This window comes from Quercus robur, chromosome 9, assembly GCF_932294415.1.
Source record: "Quercus robur chromosome 9, dhQueRobu3.1, whole genome shotgun sequence".
In the NCBI taxonomy this organism is placed as follows: Eukaryota; Viridiplantae; Streptophyta; class Magnoliopsida; order Fagales; family Fagaceae; genus Quercus; species Quercus robur.
Genome location: NC_065542.1, coordinates 28093678 through 28113174, shown reverse-complemented (window position 1 = coordinate 28113174; position 19497 = coordinate 28093678). Strand labels below are relative to the sequence as shown.

At 34.6% G+C, this 19497-nt stretch overlaps 3 protein-coding genes and 1 long non-coding RNA gene across 6 annotated transcripts in view; 1 reads left to right on the top strand and 3 right to left on the bottom strand.

Moving 5' to 3' along the window:
* LOC126700307 (eukaryotic peptide chain release factor subunit 1-3-like) overlaps positions 1-19062 on the bottom strand; it is a 28128-nt gene extending 9066 nt beyond the window's left edge. The window contains exons 1-2 of one of the 2 annotated variants that reach the window (XM_050398388.1): positions 19009-19062; positions 18245-18339 (exon numbers count right to left, since the gene is read on the bottom strand). The gene's annotated coding sequence lies outside the window, so the exon portion shown is untranslated. Of the gene's footprint in view, positions 1-5015; positions 5164-18244; positions 18340-19008 lie in introns of those variants that run through there. The other variant, XM_050398389.1, reaches the window with a different exon arrangement.
* Positions 778-5164, bottom strand: LOC126700306 (eukaryotic peptide chain release factor subunit 1-3-like). Its single transcript, XM_050398386.1, has 3 exons — positions 5016-5164; positions 1522-2998; positions 778-1393 (listed from the first exon to the last, which is right to left on the bottom strand). The coding sequence occupies exon 2, from the start codon at positions 2963-2965 to the stop codon at positions 1652-1654; it is 1314 nt and encodes a 437-aa protein (XP_050254343.1). The 5' UTR covers positions 2966-2998; positions 5016-5164; the 3' UTR covers positions 778-1393; positions 1522-1651.
* On the top strand, positions 2303-16429 carry LOC126700309 (uncharacterized). Its single transcript, XR_007647099.1, has 2 exons — positions 2303-2443; positions 16335-16429. It is a non-coding gene; the product is annotated as an uncharacterized LOC126700309 (long non-coding RNA).
* Positions 14837-19137, bottom strand: LOC126700308 (eukaryotic peptide chain release factor subunit 1-3-like). Of its 2 annotated transcripts, XM_050398390.1 has the most exons (4): positions 19009-19062; positions 18245-18339; positions 15394-16887; positions 14837-15267 (listed from the first exon to the last, which is right to left on the bottom strand). In XM_050398390.1, exon 3 carries the CDS (start codon positions 16851-16853, stop codon positions 15543-15545), a length of 1311 nt encoding a protein of 436 aa, XP_050254347.1. In that variant the 5' UTR covers positions 16854-16887; positions 18245-18339; positions 19009-19062; the 3' UTR covers positions 14837-15267; positions 15394-15542. The 2 variants fall into 2 exon arrangements, with proteins under 2 accessions (XP_050254347.1, XP_050254349.1); XM_050398392.1 differs by lacking the exon at positions 18245-18339 and having other exon boundaries at positions 19009-19137.
* Between the last annotated feature and the right edge of the window lie 360 nt (positions 19138-19497).

Below are 19497 nucleotides of genomic sequence, written 5' to 3'. Positions count from 1 at the left end.
AGGTTTTCCTTTACTACTTTCCTACAAATCTTGTAACTAGAACTAGTTTCAAGCCTTGTACATGTTGAAATCTTGTAACTAATACTGCTGTAAGTACTGCTGTTTATTTTCAATAATAACTACTTTCAGCTTTGTGTTTAATATACTTTTGTGTTTAATATACTGTACTGCTACCGCCTTCTTGGCTGGTTCTATTTTAATTTATTTATTTTCAAATTGTTGCTATACTACCTTCTTGGCTGGTTTTACTAGTTTTCCTTTGATTATAACTGTGCTTCCACTTTCAGTGCTGTGTTCCGCCCCCTCTGTGGTATATATATATATATATATATATATATATATATATATATATAGTTCATCATAATTTATAAAATGGAGTAAGACTGAGCTTATAAAATGGAGTAAGAATGAGCGTGGATCGAGTCATGTCGGTTTTATACCTAACCCACAACCTGAATCCACAAGGGGTGGGCCAAGTCAAGCCTAGGGTCAGGTCCCCTTTTTTAAGTTTATTTGATATAAATAATAATGTTCTTTTTCCATTTCTATGTGTACTACTTGTCTAATTGTATTTCTTAAAGGAAACCTTGTAGTCTTAACTCTTAGGTTCGAACGAAACAGTAAATATTTTCCACAACAAGTTGGTAAATTAAGGAAGCCAATTCCTTTAAATTCTGTCATATGTGTAAGGAATATATAATCCAACGATTAGATTTTCAAAATTCAATTTCAAAATTTGATGGCCAGGCATATTTTCTTTTTTCCACAAGCAGAAGATTAGGGCATAGGCGTGTATTGGCTCCAAAGAAACGCACACAACCCATGTAATAAAAATATAAAATATAAAAACCTCACAGAGTGGTGCTACAGGCATTGAGAAAACCACAATTTTTCACTCCCTTCTCACAAGCAATCACATCATTCAAGAGTCCAAGGGAGTGAAAATTTACATGTAGGTTTCCGGTGCCTACAGCATTTTCTGTTCTTTTACCTATGGAAACTAGGATTGTATCTTGAATCCAATCCACCAAGGCCATCCACCAAACATATATGCTAATGATAAGTGTATTCAACATAATTAAAAACATAAATTAAAAGTCATAATGATGGAGTAAACTTCACGAGGACATAACAGAGCAGTTTCAACAAAACCACAGGCTCAGAGAACTGCAGAGTCTCGATCAAACAAGAAGCAAATTTGATATAGCGATAAAAGGTAGCTCACACAATCCCCCGAAGCAATGGAAACACCTAATAAAGCACATTATTCTTCATGTGACTCCCTTCATGCTGCTCCCATCCAAGAAACATAATTCCAATAATTTTTTTTTGGAATAATCCAAAATATAGATGAAATCACCCAATTAAGATTCTCGGGTATTTCTGCAATCTCCTTCAAGAAAGAAGAGACCATGGAAACAAAATATCCAAAACAGGGTTAGGGAATAAAAATTCAATCAAGTGCCAACTGAAAAATTAGTAGAAGCATAGAAAAGAGAAGAAAACAAATAAAAAACTTACATATATTTTGCAATGGTTTTGAGATCCAAATTCCAACTCCGGGGCAGCAGCAGCAAGCGCATATCGCGCTCTGGTGCAGGCCTTTTTGCCCCATTCTCCTGCACCAGCATTGGGGAAAGTTCATTGATTGTTATTCAGAATCATCATAAACTTCACCATCGTCAGAAAACTCATCAAATGACCTAATATCAAGCTGGTAACGGAGTATTCCCCCAATCCCACCAAAACCTCTGCAGAACTGGGATCCCTCTTGAGATTTGTTGGTGACAAATTCAAGTGTGCAACCAAACTTCTTGTATTCAGTAGCAAACCACTCCAGCAGAGACGTCTTTTCCTGCACCTCTAATTCAGCAGAGCCAACAGGAGCACGGAAATTACTCTGATCAGCTTCTTGCTCCTTATTCAAGTGCTTTATGATAATCTCACCAGTAGTGCTATTTTTTAACACATACCTATTAATATCCAGATTTTCCCATACAATAAGTATCTCAACAGCACCCATCTCCAAAGTTTTCAGTGTATCATCCACGCCAAAAACATATTTCCCAGTGTCCTGGCTAATCTCCTCAAAGTATTTGCCTATCAAGCGCTTCTCCTGAATAAATTTCACATTGGACAGGATCTCTGATGACAGTTCAATGGCCTGATTGAAACCATTCTCCCCTCCATAAGAGACATCTACCACATTTAATATTTTGGCTTGAAGACGAGGATCAAACATGTCTGACTGACTAAGCTCAGTTTTGAAGTCAGCAGACCCAGCAAGTATTAATCCGGAAACATTGGGTTGGCTGGTGGCAGCATTGATGTAAAATTGAGTGGCAAGTTCCGCTGTCTTCCTCACATAGTTGTGGCGCTTCTCCATTCGAAGACGAGCAAACCGTAGAGCTGATTGCCCACCTCTTCCATGTTTCTTTGGAAGGTCAACACTAAATTTATGAAGAATCTCTCTGGTATTACCACTTAAAGTCCCAAAAAGGGTCCCATTACCATCCATGATAATAAAACCAAACTTGTCATCAGATTCTAAAAGCTCATTCAGCGCTTCTGTATGAAACTTGTTGTCACAAAGGTAAAGGGATGCATTAATTGGCCTAAACGGCTCAAAATCGATTGTGACCTTCTTTTCCTTCCCATCATCAGTTACAATTGTTCCTGTGTAGAGCACAAGCCCATTGGGAGGAACTTTGTTGTAAAGTTTAAGTCTTTGCTGCGCAGATGTAATCGCCCCAAGCACAGACTGGCGATTCACCCTACTTTTAATGTTGGAGGCAGTGCCAAATTCATCACCCAACATCTTGGTAACACGGGATACTTGATCTCGTGGAGGCATGATTAGAGAAATCATGCTTGTACCATTGCCTCTAGCAGCTTCGAGAGCTTTGATCAATTTCTTGATCTTCCATATCTCAATGTTCTTATCAGCTTCTTGACCATCAGCCATTGTGATAGTGATACAGAAAAAGTAGTTGATTACCTGCACAAACAGCATAAATCAAATTACACATTTCAGAACAAAAATGCTAGGATTCCAAAATCATCGGTGAAAAAAAAATGTGAAAGATAAAATATCAAGGAAAAAAAAAAAGGTCACATATGCAAGGACACAAGTTATGTAACTCATGAAGGCTGTGCATTAATTGGTGAATCATAAAAAAAAATATATATATATATATATATATATCATCAGAACCAATCATAAGATATGTCTAGCAACTCCAAAACACTATAGCAATATAAACCAACTATTACCAAGTTGACACTATCCAGAATACCTATTTGAAGTGAAGTTTCAACCTTCCAACAAGAACTATCAACATGTTCCAAAAGAACATGTCTATCTTCAGCCACATTACTGGCCAAAATGAGAGAGTACCACATCATTACATATTATTATGAAACATGGAGTGATAACAACATAGCACTTTTATCATGAGGTTAATAAAACACTACAGGGGCGTTTGGTTCACTATGATGTGCCTTTGATGTGATGCAAATTACAATGATGTGACATTAAGGTTTTTGGTTTATTTCATTCTTTCTAATATTACCATAATCTAAAATTACAAAATATATCACATTACCTTAATCTCATCATATTTCTAAACAATGTAATGTAATATTATGGTGTAATATAACATCACGGCGAATCAAACGCCCCTGTAAGTATTACTAGAACTGCTTCCAATTTAACAAACTTCCTCACATTTGCAATGTTGCAGTGAAATTGATGCCAACTGAGTCTACTTGAAAATACTGTACGTACGTGCATATAGACATATACCACCACATGGATTCCAAAAACAAAATCTTACTAACATTAACTTGAAGATAAAATATAATCCCACTTGATATAATATTCCTTCAATGCCAAACTATTTTAACATTAAACTTAATAGTCAATTCTCCACTTGTGATGCTAAAATACAATTTCAAAAGTGCTTACTAGCCAAAATGCTTCAATACATTGGGTATCACATAAATAGGAGGGTATCCACCAAAAAGTATAATATCACACATAAATTGAGAACATGGAGTAACATTAAAGCTATGACTTGTGTTTATCATGAATCTATGGCAAAGTACCTCTGCAATTAACACATGTAGGTCGAGAAACCAAATAGCTAAATAAATAAAGGTAACACAGTTTTGTTAAAAAAAGTCCAATAGCCACAGAACAATAAAGAGCAAATGCTTTAAATCAAAAAACCCAAAAACAAAAATCAGAAGAGAGCAAACAATCATAGCGAAACTCATGTTCACAATCACAGCATATTTTGTAAATTTTGCAAGCCCTGTTTGGAGCACAAAAGTTTTCTCTAAATTTTGTATTTCTTTAGTAAGAAGATCAAGAATGAAACAACCACCAAAACAGAAAGAATTAAAAATTAGCCCATCCAGGTCGAATTACCCGTAGGTTTTTCAGGCTAGAGACAAGTCCAAATGGTTCTTTCTTTAAAAAGGTTTCCTATGTTATCAAAACAAATTAAAAATTAGATTTTAACTGAAAATTTTGAAAATAATAAATATTATAATAGCTTTTAAAATATATATATATATATATATATATAAATTCAGAAATTATATTGATGAACAAACATAACAAACAAAGAGCAAAAGCTCACACACAGAGTCCTTCAAAAACTACTAAACTAAGATTGCTAGCTTACAAATCAATAATACAGAATATTTAATAGCAATAAAATAAATTGTGCACTAAAATCTAGAAAATATAAAGACAATACTAAATAATTTAACGAAAAAAAAAAAAAGAAACCACAACAATCAAATCAGGCAACTACATAATTTATAATCAGATATATCCAACAAAAAATCAGAGACAAATAACATATTCGATTCGTTAGAAATCACGAAAAATCAAAGAGAAATGCACACAGCAATAACAACAAATCACAGAATTCTGGAAAAACTAAGTACAAAACATGTTCTAATTGAGAGAGAGAGAGAGAGAGCGATTGGAGAGCTGGACGGACCTTTCAAGGTGGTTTTGTGAGTGAATTCTAGGTCGCCGAGATTTGATTGAAAAGCAAAAAGAAGAAGAGATTGTGGAGTGTAGACTAGTGATTCCCTTTTTTCTTTTGCTCTCTCTGTGTTTGTGGGTCAGTTTTGGTTTTCGTCTTTTCGAGGGGTTGGTGGGCCGACATAAAATTTTATTTTTGAGCTTTGGTTTGAGTTGAATTTATGGATTATTTTCAATGAAAAAATTAAAAAAATTATATAAGTAAAAATAATATAAATTTGAAAATTCAAATAATAAAAAATATATATTTATATTAGACTCATCACATGTACTCTACGTATGTAATAATACTCTTTTTTTTGTTATAATATTTAAAAGTGATATATAAATTGTGGGGGCCAATCAGTCACCAAAACTATTAAGGTCAAGTTAATTGGGCCTGTGACCCATCTGAGGATGCAAATTTGTCCGAGGAGGCCCAGGTCAGATTGTAAGGGTAACCACACGAAGGGAATAGTGAATATCACGAAAGGTGAGTTCAGCATTCGTCCGAGGACACGATCCTCCTCGGCAACATGAGTCCGAGGACGATCAGGACGCCATCTTGTTACAAACGTACCACGAAACTATGTCACCACTAAAAGTGGGATAAGAGACCAAGGGTAAGAAAGAGAAGACAAACAAATATCTATAAACAACAACTGCCTCCGCATTAATTGCCTTTCAACCAACTCTCTGGTCATATTAATGTGAAGGTGATGCATGAACAGTGATGAAACAGCCTTACAGCTACTCATAGGAGGCTCCAGAAGGTGTTAGATGGGACAGAAAGAGATCCCCCGAACCCAACCTACACGTGTGCGGTGAAGATGGTACGAAAGAAACAGTATATAACATGAAAGAATAACATGTGGAAGGAGGGACAAGACAAAAAAAAAAAAAAAGAGGAGGACAAAAAGAATACTCAGGAAAAAGACTGTGAAACCTTAGAGCCTTACTGGTTTCAAAGAGAGACCCATAACGACATCGGTTTTAATCCAACTATAAACAGGGGGTTGAATCGTTTTTCTTTTGAAAAGTTAATCTAGCTCTTAAACACCCACTCTCTACAAATTTTATTGTTTGGACCTTTGACGTACAAACCCAATACCCGTTTGGGATCGTTACAAATTGAGTCCATACATAAATAACTGCGTATTTTTTATTTTTTATAAGAAAGATGTAAGTTAACATAAAATAGTGTTTAAAAATGAAATGGAGACAGTGCCCTAAATTTTAGACTAAATGAAAAAAAAAATCCTAAAACTTAGAAGGAGTAAATTACTCTTTTAACCAATTTGTGCTTTTTAATTTAAAATTATTTAACTAAAAGATAGGGATATTTTAGAAAGCTTAAAAATTTGTATGAGAATATTTTAGTACCCAAAATGTTAAAACCCACAAAAGGAATCCTCTTATTAGTAGTATAGATATATATAAATCCGAAAAAAAAAAAAAAAAAAAAAAAAAAAAAAAAAAAAAAAAAATCAAAACCATCTCTAGATTCTAGAGTCTAAAAATATCAAATTAGAAAGAGAAGAGATGTTTATCCATCCCACTTACAGGGCGCAGCCCAATAAGTGAGATTGAAGACCAAATAATAGGAAAATGAATTAAGAGAAGCAAAAATATAGATGGAAATATCAGGGTAACAAAATTCAGTGGATTGGCTTAAGGGCGATGGGGATTTTCAATCTATTTGACCCAATCTAATTTGTTGCAAATGTAAGTTTGTTTTGCGTTAAAATATTATTTTGGTTCCAAAATTTTACTAAAAGTTTGTTTTTCGTTTTTAAAATTTAAAAGTTTTTTTTTTCAGCTTTAAACTTTTCAAAGAGTTTTTTTACTAGTTTAAATACAAAAATATAGGTGAAAAAAATATTTTCAATAGTTTAGAAACAAAAAGCAAAATTTTTAAAGTTTAGGTATAAAAAAAAATTAGATAAAATTTAGGAACCAAAATAATATTTTACCTTTTATTTTATTATAGTTATTAGTTAATTTGCGGGAAAACACCAATTTAGAGCATTCCCATCAGCTGTTTCATAAATATGTCATTTTGACACATCAAAAAGTCTACTTTATGATTTTAACACATCATTTTACAATTCACTGTTCATCACATCTTCCATTTGTCAATTCTATACATTAAAATAATATTAAAAAAACCATCAATATAAAAAAAAAAATACAAAATATAAACCCACCACCATACCCAAACACAAGCACAGAACTGTAATAAACCCATCACCATACACAAGCACAGCCTACCACCACCACCTACAGGTACAACCCGCTACCACCACCAACAACCCAATACTACTTCAAAAAAAAATCTCCAAAATCAACACAAAACTCTCAAAAAGAAAAAAATGAAGAGATGAATCAACTCCATTTATACAACCCAAATCACATGAAATCAACCCAACTCCACCACCACCCAAAATCACATGGAATCCACAACCAACAATACAAAAATCTGGTCAAATTACATGCGATCTCTACTAGTCAACCTCATCGGTGAGGTCAAACTCCACGGTGACGGCCGATCTCAATGACAATGATCTAGGCGGAGAAAAAAGCAAAGAGAGAGAGAGAGAGAGAGGGGGGGGGGGGGCGTAAAGAAAGTGATGGAAAAAAGAAACAAGAAAAAAAAAAAAGGAAAGGTGAAGATTTTGGAAAAGAAAGAAGAAGAAAAAAGGAAGAGAAAGTGACAGAAGATAAGGAAGAGGTGGAGATTCCAGAGAAAGAAAGATGAAAAAAGCAAGAGAGAGATGAAGAAAAAGTCATAAAAGAAGAGAGAGAAAATGAATAATTTTTTTTTTTTTAGCATTTCTGTTCATACCGTTCCAAAAATGAAACAGTACTGTTCATGTGTGCCAAATATTATAGCATTTAGAATATTCGGCATTTGGCACACCTAATGGAAATGCTCTTATTTTACTAAAGTTAAATGGCTATCCAACCATGCTAGTTGGGGGGTGTCTTTTAACTTTTTTTTTTTTTTTGGAGAGAGGGGGAGTCTTTTAACTTAAGGGCAAGGGGTGGAATGAGTTAACATGTTGGTTTGTCCACCCTTTGTGAATATTATAGTCATTAGTTGAAGGCTTTGAATATTGCACAGTTTTGTTCATTTATATATTTTTATTGAGAAACAATAAGTAGCTGGAACATAAATTGAAAAGCACATGTGAATCAAAAATCTGGTAGCAAAATGTTAATAGTAATAGTGTAAAACTATTATTTAAAGGAGTAGGCACATAGCAATTAGGTAGTGCATCGACCTGACATAATTATGGTTTTTAGGACTCAAATTTTATTATATAGTATATAAATTATAGCTTATAAAATAAAAATAAATCTGAATACAAATCTTTTATTTTACTTTTTGTGTTTTACTTATATTTCATCAATTTTGGTATGAATAATGCTAGAGATACAAAAAATTTTACAAAATGCTAATGTGGTGAGTGATTATTAGTAAATGAAAAAGTGATATTAGTGATGGGTCTAGATGAAAACCAATAATAGATTGGCTACATTAACATTTTATAAAAATGTTGTAAAATAGTTTGTGGTTATAGTATTACTCTTTTGGTATACCATGTGCACTTTTTTCCATTTTAAACTATGGCTATTTTTAAGGAGAGTAAGAAGTGAGTTACAGAATTTGTATTTATAGATATATAAATTTTACATCCACAAAACTTTCACAATGAATCTTAGGTTGCAACTTGTTACTAGTGAGTAAAAAGGTGATGTCATATACGAGTCCATACATATCCTGCTAAAGATCCATACATATCATGAGTCTTATTAGTAAACTCAATGGTCTTGTTGCTATTATAGAATTATACCTGCATAGTATTGTGTTTGAAGGGAAAAAAATGGCAAAATAAACCACCCATGTTTAGGAGTATGTATGGGTCAAGCTGGGCCGGGTTGAGGGGTTTTTTCAACCCAACCCACATGGATCTAGGGATGGCAATGGGGCGGGATGGAGTCGAAGGATGGGGTCTTCGTCCCCGCCCCACATGATTTTGTCTTGCCCCATCTCCGCCCCGTCCCGCATGACGGGGAATACTTTATCACTCCATCCCCGCCCCTTAGGGCCCCACGAAGCCCCGCCCCACCCCGTAAAACTCTACTTTTTGTTAATTTGCCCTACAACTAATACAATTTTTTTAATGAAACGTATTTCATTAATAAAAATATACTCGAAATTACAACTAAATTTATCCCATCAAATCAAATCAATTTTTAGAAAAAATTGAATAATATATCCAAGTGTTTAACAAGACAATCATTAAAATAAATAAATAAATAAAAATCTCATAGTATAATACAACAAAATAAAGGTAGAGAATCACATTGGGTGGAATAAAATATGCTAATATTAATATGTTTGTTTAAATAGTAGGGTTTTAGGGTATGGAAATTTTACAATTATAACCTTTAGTAATGTGGGGCGGGGCGGGGTGGGTCTAAAAAGCCTAAACCCATCCCCGCCCCGCCTCGTGGTGCGAGGCTAAAATCTTGCCCCATCCCCGCCCCTCCGCCTTTGTGGAGCGGGGAAAACCCGCGCAGGGTGAAGTAGGGAGGGGCGGGGAAAAATTGCCATCCCTACATGGATCAGGTTGGACAATTTTTTTTAATTATTATTATTATTATTATTATTATTAAATTGAGCATTAGAACAACACTACCACAAATACGAAAAATTTTATAACCAAATAATCTAAGCATAACACCAAACTGACACAAATTATACGAGGAGAACTTAGGGTTTGGATTTAATTTAAGACTCAGAATAGGAGTGGAAGTGACGGTAGAGAGAGAGAGAGAGTAACATGAGATAAGAATGAGATTGAAATAAGGAGAACTTAGGGTTTGTGTTTTATTTAGAAAGAGAGGTAAATCTTTTATGACCCGAACCCAATCCAATATACCGTAAAAAAAAAAAAAAAAAAAAAAAAAAAAAAAAAAAAAAAAAAAAAAAAAAAAAAAAAAAAAAAAAAAAATTCACAACCCAACCCAACAACCCTTAAAAATCAACCCAATCCAGCAGATTGGATTGAATCGGGTTGGTTTTGGTAGGTTGACTGCACAACTTTGTTAAATAGTTTTTTCTCTCCACTAAACAATTTTAATCTAAAGCTTACATTAAAGCTTTTTAGTATATTGTTCTAATTTTTTATAATAGAAATAAGGAATTGACATAAATTTTGGTGTTTATTTTCCAAAATGACACCTAATGTGCACTTTTTTTTTTAATAGTTACTATATTTTATATGCTGTCCATAGTTTGTACAATTCTCCCCCCTAGACCCTTAAATACTTTGTATATGGAGATGTGTCAATTAAGTTACAAGACTCTTAGCTAATATCCACCCATTTTGAGATAGAAGAGATCAAATAATAGTAAAATAAAAATAAAATAAAATAGGGTAAATTTCACAAACATTCCTTAAGGTTTGGCCTAATACCAATCAAGTCCAAAGGATTTAAAAACTGATCACTTAAGTCCTTTAACTCAATCGGCTTGTAACATTGTTACCTATTTTTAATTCTATTCCAAAACTCTCTTCTTTCTCTCATCTGTCTCCTTCAGTCTCTCTCCTCTCTTTCTCTGACTCGGATTAGAAGAAGAAGAAATTGAAGAACATGTTCCAAGTAAACAAACAAGAAAAAAAAAAAATGCTTGAATGGAACCAACAATCAAAACAAATTTTCATTCAATGAGAATAAAACACAACAAATCAATTCATTTGAATATTTAAACTCAAATCAAAGAACTTGCAATCAAGAACCATACCAAAAATTAGCCTCAACTCAAAATCAAAATCTAGTCTCAGTTTCAAACCCAAAACCAAACCCAACAAATCAAAACCTCCTCTAAGCTAAGACCCCCAAAAAAATCTTCTCAAATTCACAAAAATGTCAAACCCTAGCACAACTCACTCCATTACCAAAACTCTGGCTCTCTATGAAAAATTTCCATCACATCTCTATGTTGTAACCAAGTTGAATCAGTGACCTGTCGAGTGTAAAGGTCACCTCGGGAGCTTCCCACTCTTTTGATTCATGATCTCATCCACTTGTAACTACAACTCTCTGCTTTCAGTGAGTGACCCGTAGAGTGTAAAAGTTAGAAATGTATGGATCACAGCCAGGTCAAGAACGTGGCAACGCGTGTGTTCTGGATAGTGACTGTGGAGATGAATCGAAATGGGAAATTCTAGAGGCAACTGCCACATGCCTTTGCTGATCCAAACCAAAAAACATAACACCTCCAACCCCAATCCAAACTAAAACCCACAAAATTCCAAAGCCAACCCACCAAAAACCCAAATCCCCCAACACAGATCTAATCAAAACATAAACCACCATAAACCCACCACTACGGCGCACCGCAAAGACAAAGAGAGGTTAGAGAGAGGGACAAAAAAGCCAGAAGGAGAGAAGAGAAAGAAGAGCTCTAGGACGAAAGAGAGATTTAAAGAGGATTGGCATAGAAAGAGTAAAACAAAAACAAAAACAAAATAATGTAATGGTGTTACAAGCCGTTTGGGTTTAAGGAATGAAGTGGTTAGTTTTTAAATGTTTTGGACTTAACTGGTGTCCGTACCCAAATTCTACTATGTGGACTGAGCTTAGAATTGGGCTCACAATCTACTTGTATAGTGGGTCTAGTATTTCCTACTAAGGACAGTTCCACCTCAAATCACTCTATTGCTTCCCTTAATCCCAGTGAACACCCTTAATATCTTCTCTGTGTTACTCACTCCTGGGTCTCGTTTATTTGCTCTCTCTCTCTCTCTCTCTTACTTTTCCTCCTCCAGAATTGCTAACCCCCTCTTCTCATTCCATTCTCCTATTTATAGCTTGAGTTGGGTGGAGGTTTCATGATCACATTCTGGTTTCACTTATGTAGGTGGGGTCCAACGGGATTATTCCTGACTAGGAATATGCCCCATTGGAAACAACTGTAATGGTATTGGAATTAGTTCTTGCCTCTACAAGACTGCCTGGTGGCGATACTCCCCAAGGCAATACCAAACTGCTGGGGACATGGGCTGTTCCAAGCGAACGTACTCCCGAGCAAGCTATAATGGTCCGGATGTGGGTCTGTTTGTCATGCCTCCAAAACGACAAGGACTTTCTGTGTGGCTTGGGCTCGGCTTCGGCCCTTGTGAATATTAGGGCCAGGGCCCAATGGGCCTGAGGTCATATCCTTGACTTTCTGTGAGGATTAGACTTAGCCTTGGCCCTTGGGCATGTTCGGGCCCAGGTCCAATAGGCCTAAGTTCACATCCCGTACAACTAGCATTAGTGCAAACCTCAGGATATATTTGTGAAATTTACCCAATAAAATAATTGGTCATTGATTGAATTAATTAAATTTAAGTATGAAAATAAAAAGCATTTATATTATGTTCCCTTTTGTTATTTCTCATATCTAAACACTATCCCTCATTAGAAGAGAAAAAAAATATATATATATATATATATATATCAATTTGGTCACCAAGTGTTCGATTGGTAAAAATTATTTTTGTCAACTTATTTTACTATTCAGTTTATTTTTGCTACTATTCATGGGTTCTACTGCACTTTTTGATATTATTCATGGATTCTACTGAACTATTTTAGCTAATTTTTACCTTTATCTATAGTATTTTTAGTAAAAAATTTTCAATTTAAACAAAATAAACAAATCCAAATGGACCGTAGGGCAACAACTTCAATGCAGTTTGTCATTGTTATTTGCCAAGCGTGACAAATGCTAAAGCCCTTTTCGGTTAAAAATCTACATCCAAAAGTCTATATTTCTTGAAGCTCTGCTTTTATAGCAATCCCAAACAGGCTCGATTCATAATTACATGGTCAATGTCCTAGTACGTAGTCATGGGGCTTTACTTCTAAGATGGTCTGGGATAGGTGGAAAGTTGGCAGTCTTATCTCTAATTTCGTAATTTTGTAAAAGCTGCTATTGTTCTAGTAAGACTAATTGCTTGCTCACAGCATACTTATATTTATTATTTTGTGAATTGAGTGGCCCTAAGGATTCCTGCAAAACCCTTTTAGATATATATATTTTTTACCTCGGAGTCCCTTTAGATATATTGATTGTCCCCCTCCCCCTACTATATTGACTAATATTAAAATAGAATCATATTTGATTCTACTCAAGCCCTTTATTGATTCGATTTACATTATTTTTCAAACTTGATACTTATTGTTATGCTTTTATGATGACTTATATCTAATTAGCATGCTAACACACTTTTAAAAAGTAGGATAAAATTATTTCAAGTTGTCCTTTGAAATTACTTGATATTTTAGATTTATTGATATTAATTTTTGATTGTTGATTCTTTTGACCAATCTTTTTTTTTTTTTTTTAATTCTTTTTGATATCGCAAAAACCTTCTAAAGAAGAGCCATTTGAACTTGCTTTTAACTGGTAAAATATATGGACAACTGAACCCATCAGTCATAACCAATTGCCGGATTATCTAAAGGCGTTATGCCCTAATAGGCTACGCAGTTTATGCTCATGCTTGTGAGCAATCCTTTTGACCAAGTATTTTAAAAAAGGATTTTAATAATATGTTCCTTATGAGCACATGTTAGTAAACTAATTTTAGAAAAAGTTTATCAAAAATTGAAAAAGTTCTAACAATTTTTTTTCATTTAAATTTTTTTTTTTTTCAATGACACACATTAACTGTTCCTTTTAAAAATACACTCCCTCCTTCCTAGTCACGAATTCTGAATTCTGCGTTGAATACTCTGCAAATACTGACATGGTGAATATAATAATGAGAAGTATAGCGATTTAGTTGTAAATTATTATTTTTGTTCAGGTTTCTAGAACTTCTATTAGAGCTTTGACTTTGAAGTACTATTTTGGATTCGCAAGTTGTTCATGGTTAGCACGCGCCTCAAGTTGAGCCTTGAGAGGCTGTCATTTTCATGCAGTAGCCAGTAGGTAATAAATGCAATCAATTCTGACAATGTTAGGCCGTTTGGCATAGTGGTTACTTTTCTTCTCTCTCTTGATGTGCATAGTCCACTCAGTACAACCTTGATCCCAAGTAATTGGATTAATTGCTTAAATGTTATTCAACTCTGTCCAAAGCTGTATTCTTCCTTAAATCTTTGCTAAATAACACAGAAATTCACGATACTCTATTGTTTTCAAATTATCTTCGTCTTGATGAAGAAATTTACCTTGAACTTAGTGTAATGAGATAAACATCCCATGAATCAACGTTTTTAGGTACAAAATGGTTTCTATTAAAAAGACAAAATTCTCTCCATTTCAAATTTTAGATTTTATTTCTTCCATTTTAATAGTGTATATAATATCATTTCATTTAAGATTTTAAATGACATAACACTAGAAAAATACACATTCAGATTTATAATTTGTACCATGAAATAGATCTATTTTGGAGACAATCTAACAGGGTGATCTAGCACAAACCCAAATCCCCACTTGTGGAGGTTCGAGGGCAGGGCAGATCAGATTTTCGGTTTTCCACCTGGAGCCCATTCCCGCACCCAATACGTATAATAAAAATATAAAATATATTACACAACACTTGTTTTTACAGGTTCTGAAGGCACTAAAAAACCACAATTTTTCACTCCCTTCTCACAAGCAATCACATCACTCAAGAGTCCCACTACAATACAAATGTGAGAAGGGAGTGAAAATTTACTTGTAGGTTTTCGATGCCTATAGCATTTTCTGTTCTTTAACCTAATCAATATCAAACCCGATACTTAATACAAATATTATTTTATTGTAGTATGGAAACTAGGATTGTATCTTGTATCCACCAAACATATAGGCTAAAGATAAATGTACTCAACAGAATTAAAAAACATAAAATAAAAAGTCATAATAACGGAATAAACTTCAAGAGGACATAACAGATAGCAGTTCCAACAAGACCACAGGCTCAGAGAACCGCAGACTCACTATCATCTCGAATCTCGATCAGCCAACAACCAAATTTGATGTAGTGAAAAGTTACCTCACACGATCCCCCGAACCAACTGAAATACCTAATATAGCACATTATTCTTTATGTGACTCTTTCCCTGCTGCTCCCATCCAAGACATGTTTCCAATATTTTTTTTTATTTTTGGGAATAATCCAAAATCTAGATGAAATCACCCAATTAAGATTCTTGGGTATTCCTGCAAATTCCTTCAAGAAAGAGAGACAATAGAGACAAAATAGCCAACAGGGTTAGGAAGAAAAATTCAACCTAGTTCTGACTGAAAAAATAAGTAGAAGCATAGAAAAGAGAAGAAAAGAAATAAAAAAACTTACATATATTTTGCTAGGGGTTTTGAGATCTGAGTTCCATCTTGGGGGGGCAGCAGCAGCAGCAGCAGCAGCAAGCTCGGGCATATCATGCACTGGTGCAGCCTTTTCACCCTGTTCTCCTGCACCAGCATTTGGGGAAATTTGATTGATTGCTATTCAGAATCATCATAAACTTCACCATCGTCTGAAAACTCATCAAATGATCTTATATCGAGCTGGTAGCGGAGTATTCCCCCAATCCCTCCAAAACCTCTGCAGAACTGGGATCCCTCTTGAGATTTGTTGGTGACAAATTCAAGTGAGCAACCAAACTTCCTGTATTCAGTAGCAAACCACTCTAGCAGAGACGTCTTTTCCTGCACCTCAAATTCAGCAGAGCCAACAGGAGCACGGAAATTACTCTGATCAGCCTCTTGCTCCTTATTCAAGTGCTTTATGACAATCTCACCAGTAGTGCTATTTTTTAACACGTACCTATTAATATCCAGATTTTCCCAAACAATAAGTATCTCAACAGCACCCATCTCCAAAGTTTTTAGTGTATCATCCACGCCAAAAACATATTTCCCAGTGTCCTGGCTAATCTCCTCAAAGTATTTGCCTATCAAGCGCTTCTCCTGAATAAATTTCACATTGGACAAGATCTCTGATGACAGCTCAATGGCTTGATTGAAACCATTCTCCCCTCCATAAGAGACATCTACCACATTTAATATTTTGGCTTGAAGACGAGGATCAAACATGTCTGACTGACTAAGCTCAGTTTTGAAGTCAGCAGACCCAGCCAGTATTAATCCTGAGACATTGGGTTGGCTGGTGGCAGCATTGATGTAAAATTGAGTGGCAAGTTCTGCTGTCTTCCTCACATAGTTGTGGCGTTTCTCCATTCGAAGACGAGCAAACCGTAGAGCTGATTGCCCACCTCTTCCATGTTTCTTTGGAAGGTCAACACTAAATTTATGAAGAACCTCTCTAGTATTACCACTTAAAGTCCCAAAAAGGGTCCCATTACCATCCATGATAATAAAACCAAACTTGTCATCAGATTCTAAAAGCTCATTCAGTGCTTCTGTATGAAATTTGTTGTCACAAAGGTAAAGGGATGCATTAATTGGCCTAAATGGCTCAAAATCGAATGTGACCTTCTTTTCCTTCCCATCATCAGTTACAATTGTTCCTGTGTAGAGCACAAGTCCATTGGGAGGAACTTTGTTGTAAAGTTTAAGCCTTTGCTGCGCAGATGTAATTGCCCCAAGCACAGACTGGCGATTCACCCTACTTTTAATGTTGGAGGCAGTACCAAATTCATCACCCAACATCTTGGTAACACGGGATATTTGATCTCTTGGAGGCATGATTAGAGAAATCATGCTTGTACCATTACCTCTAGCAGCTTCCAGAGCTTTGATCAATTTCTTGATCTTCCATATCTCAATATTCTTATCAGCTTCCTGATCTGCCATTGTGATAGTAGATACAGAAAAAGTAGTTGATTACCTGCACAGACAGCATTAATCAAATTAAATATTTCAGAAAAAAAAAGGAGACGAGCAAAAATGCTAGGAGTCCAAAAATCTACAATAAAGAAAAAAAGAAAAAAGTGAAAGATAAAATACCAAAAAGAGGGTCACACATGCACTGACACAGGTTATGTAACTCACAAAGGCTGTGTATTAATTGGTAAATCAGAAAAGGTATCATCAGAACCAATCATATGTTATGTCTAGCAACTCCAAAACATTGTTATCAATACAAAACAACTATTACCAAGGTGACAATATCCAGAATACCTGTTTCAAGCGAAGTTTCAACCTTCCAACAAGAATTATTAACATGTTCCAAAAGAACATGTGTATCTCCAGCCACATTACTGGCCAAAATGAGACAGTATCTCCTCATTACATATTATTACGAAACATGGAGTGAAAAAAACATAGCACTCTTATGACTTATCATGAGGTTATTACAACGCTACAGGTATTACTAAAATACTAGATCTATTACAAGCTTAACAAAAACATAGTGCCAAATATTTAAAAAAAGAAGGGGGGGAGAACATCCATAATCATTTTCCTCACATATGCAATGTTCCAGTGAAATTGATACCAGCTGAGTCTACTTGAAAATACCATGCATGCTTACATATAGACATATACCACCACATGGATTCCAAAAACAAAATCTTACTAACCTGTACTTGAGAATAAAATATAATCCCACTTGATATAATATTCCTTCAATGCCAAACTCTTTTAACATTAAACTTAATTGTCAATTCTCCACTTGTAATACTAAAATAGAATTTCAAAAGTGCTTACTAGCCAAAATGCTTTAATACATTGGGTATCACATAAATAGGAGGTGTCAAATCAGTATCTATGCTTTCCTAATTATAATTTAGTAATATTATTGCTCCAAAAGTGTGTAAATAAGTATAATATCACACATAAATGGAGAACAGGGAGTAACATTAAAGCTATGACTTGTGTTTATCATGAATCTATGACAGGTACCTCAGCAATTAAAACATGTAGATCACAGACCAAATAGCTGAATAAATAAGAGTGACAAGTTTAGCATAAGTCCAATAGCCACAGAACAATAAAGAGCAAATTCTTTAAATTAAAAAAAAAAACCCAAAAAAAAAAAAAATCAAAACAAATCAGAGCAAACAATCATAGCAAAACTCATGTTCACAATCCCAGTATATAATGTAAACTTTGCAAGCCCTGTTTGGAGCATAAAATTTTTCTATAAATTACGCATTTCCTTAGAAAGAAGTTCAAGAATGAAACAACCACCAAAACAGAAAAATTAAAATTAGCCCATCATGGGTAAATGCCCATAAGATTACCTAGCAACTGGTTCTGGCGGGGCAGGTAGAGTCAGTTGCCCGTAGGTTTTACGAGCTAGAGACAATTCCAAATGGCTCTTCTTTATAACGGTTTCCTATGTTATCAAAACAAATTATAAATTAGATTTTAACTGAAAATTTTGAAAATAATATAATTCAAGCATTATATTGATGAACAAACATAACAAACAAAGAGCAAAAGCTCACACACAGATAGACACAGAGTCCTTCAAAAGAAAAGGTATTTGGTATCAAATGACTATCCAATAAATGTGAGACATGTTAGCAAAAAATAAATATCCCACAAACAATTAGAAGACACGTGTTATTTTTGCAAACACGTCTCCCATTTATTGGGTTCTGATACATACAATTTGATATAAAATATTTTTTTCCCTTCAAAAACCACCAAACTAAGATTGCTAGCTTACAAATCAATAATAGTTTAAACAAATTAAAGAATATTTAATGGCAATAAAATTAAATTAAAAAAAAAAAAAAAAAAAAAACCACGACAATCAAATCGGGCAATTACATAATTTATAATCAGTTATATCGAACAAAAATCAGCGATAAATAACATATTCGAATAATTAGAAATCTGGAAAATCAAAACATGTTCGAATCAAAGATCTTCAGAATCTTTCACGCATCAAAAAAGGCAAAAAACAGTCTCGTACAGAAACGAAAGAGGTAATAAAAACCCTAAGATATGATCAATTATAAGATAGAGAGAAAGAGAGATTGAAGAAAAATGGACGGACCTGAAGCGAGTGAATTCTAGGCCACCGAGGTTTGTTTTAACAAACAAACAAAAGGAGAGGTTGTGAACCCATTTTGGCTCTCTTTATGCTTTATATAATATCTCTTCCTTGTGGGTCGGTTTTTCGATGGATTGGTGGGCTGGGTTTGAATTTTATTATGAGTTTTTGGTTTTGGGTCGGATTTATGTGGTTACAATTGGGTTTGTCCACCCTTTGTACGTGGAGTGGAGGTCGGTCTTGAAACCCGCTTCTTACCCGAGCCTTCAACCCCGTGGATACCCGACCCGCTTCTTAAGATCAATAGTTTGACTTTTATTCGTTGATGGCCTTGCTCTTTTCCAAATGTAACGTGAAATTGGAATTTGCACAGGGACCATAATTGTTTTTAAGCTCTTTAAATGTTTGAAGATAGTCATAGAACTGTGTTGCCTAATTCACGAGGTACAAGGTTGTGTCCACATGAAACTCAACATATAAGTCTAGGAATGG

Excerpts from the sequence above, each read along its gene's own strand:
- LOC126700308 (XM_050398392.1), bottom strand. The coding sequence starts at position 16,853 with ATGGCAGATCAGGAAGCTGATAAGAATATTGAGATATGGAAGATCAAG.
- LOC126700306 (XM_050398386.1), bottom strand. The coding sequence starts at position 2,965 with ATGGCTGATGGTCAAGAAGCTGATAAGAACATTGAGATATGGAAGATC.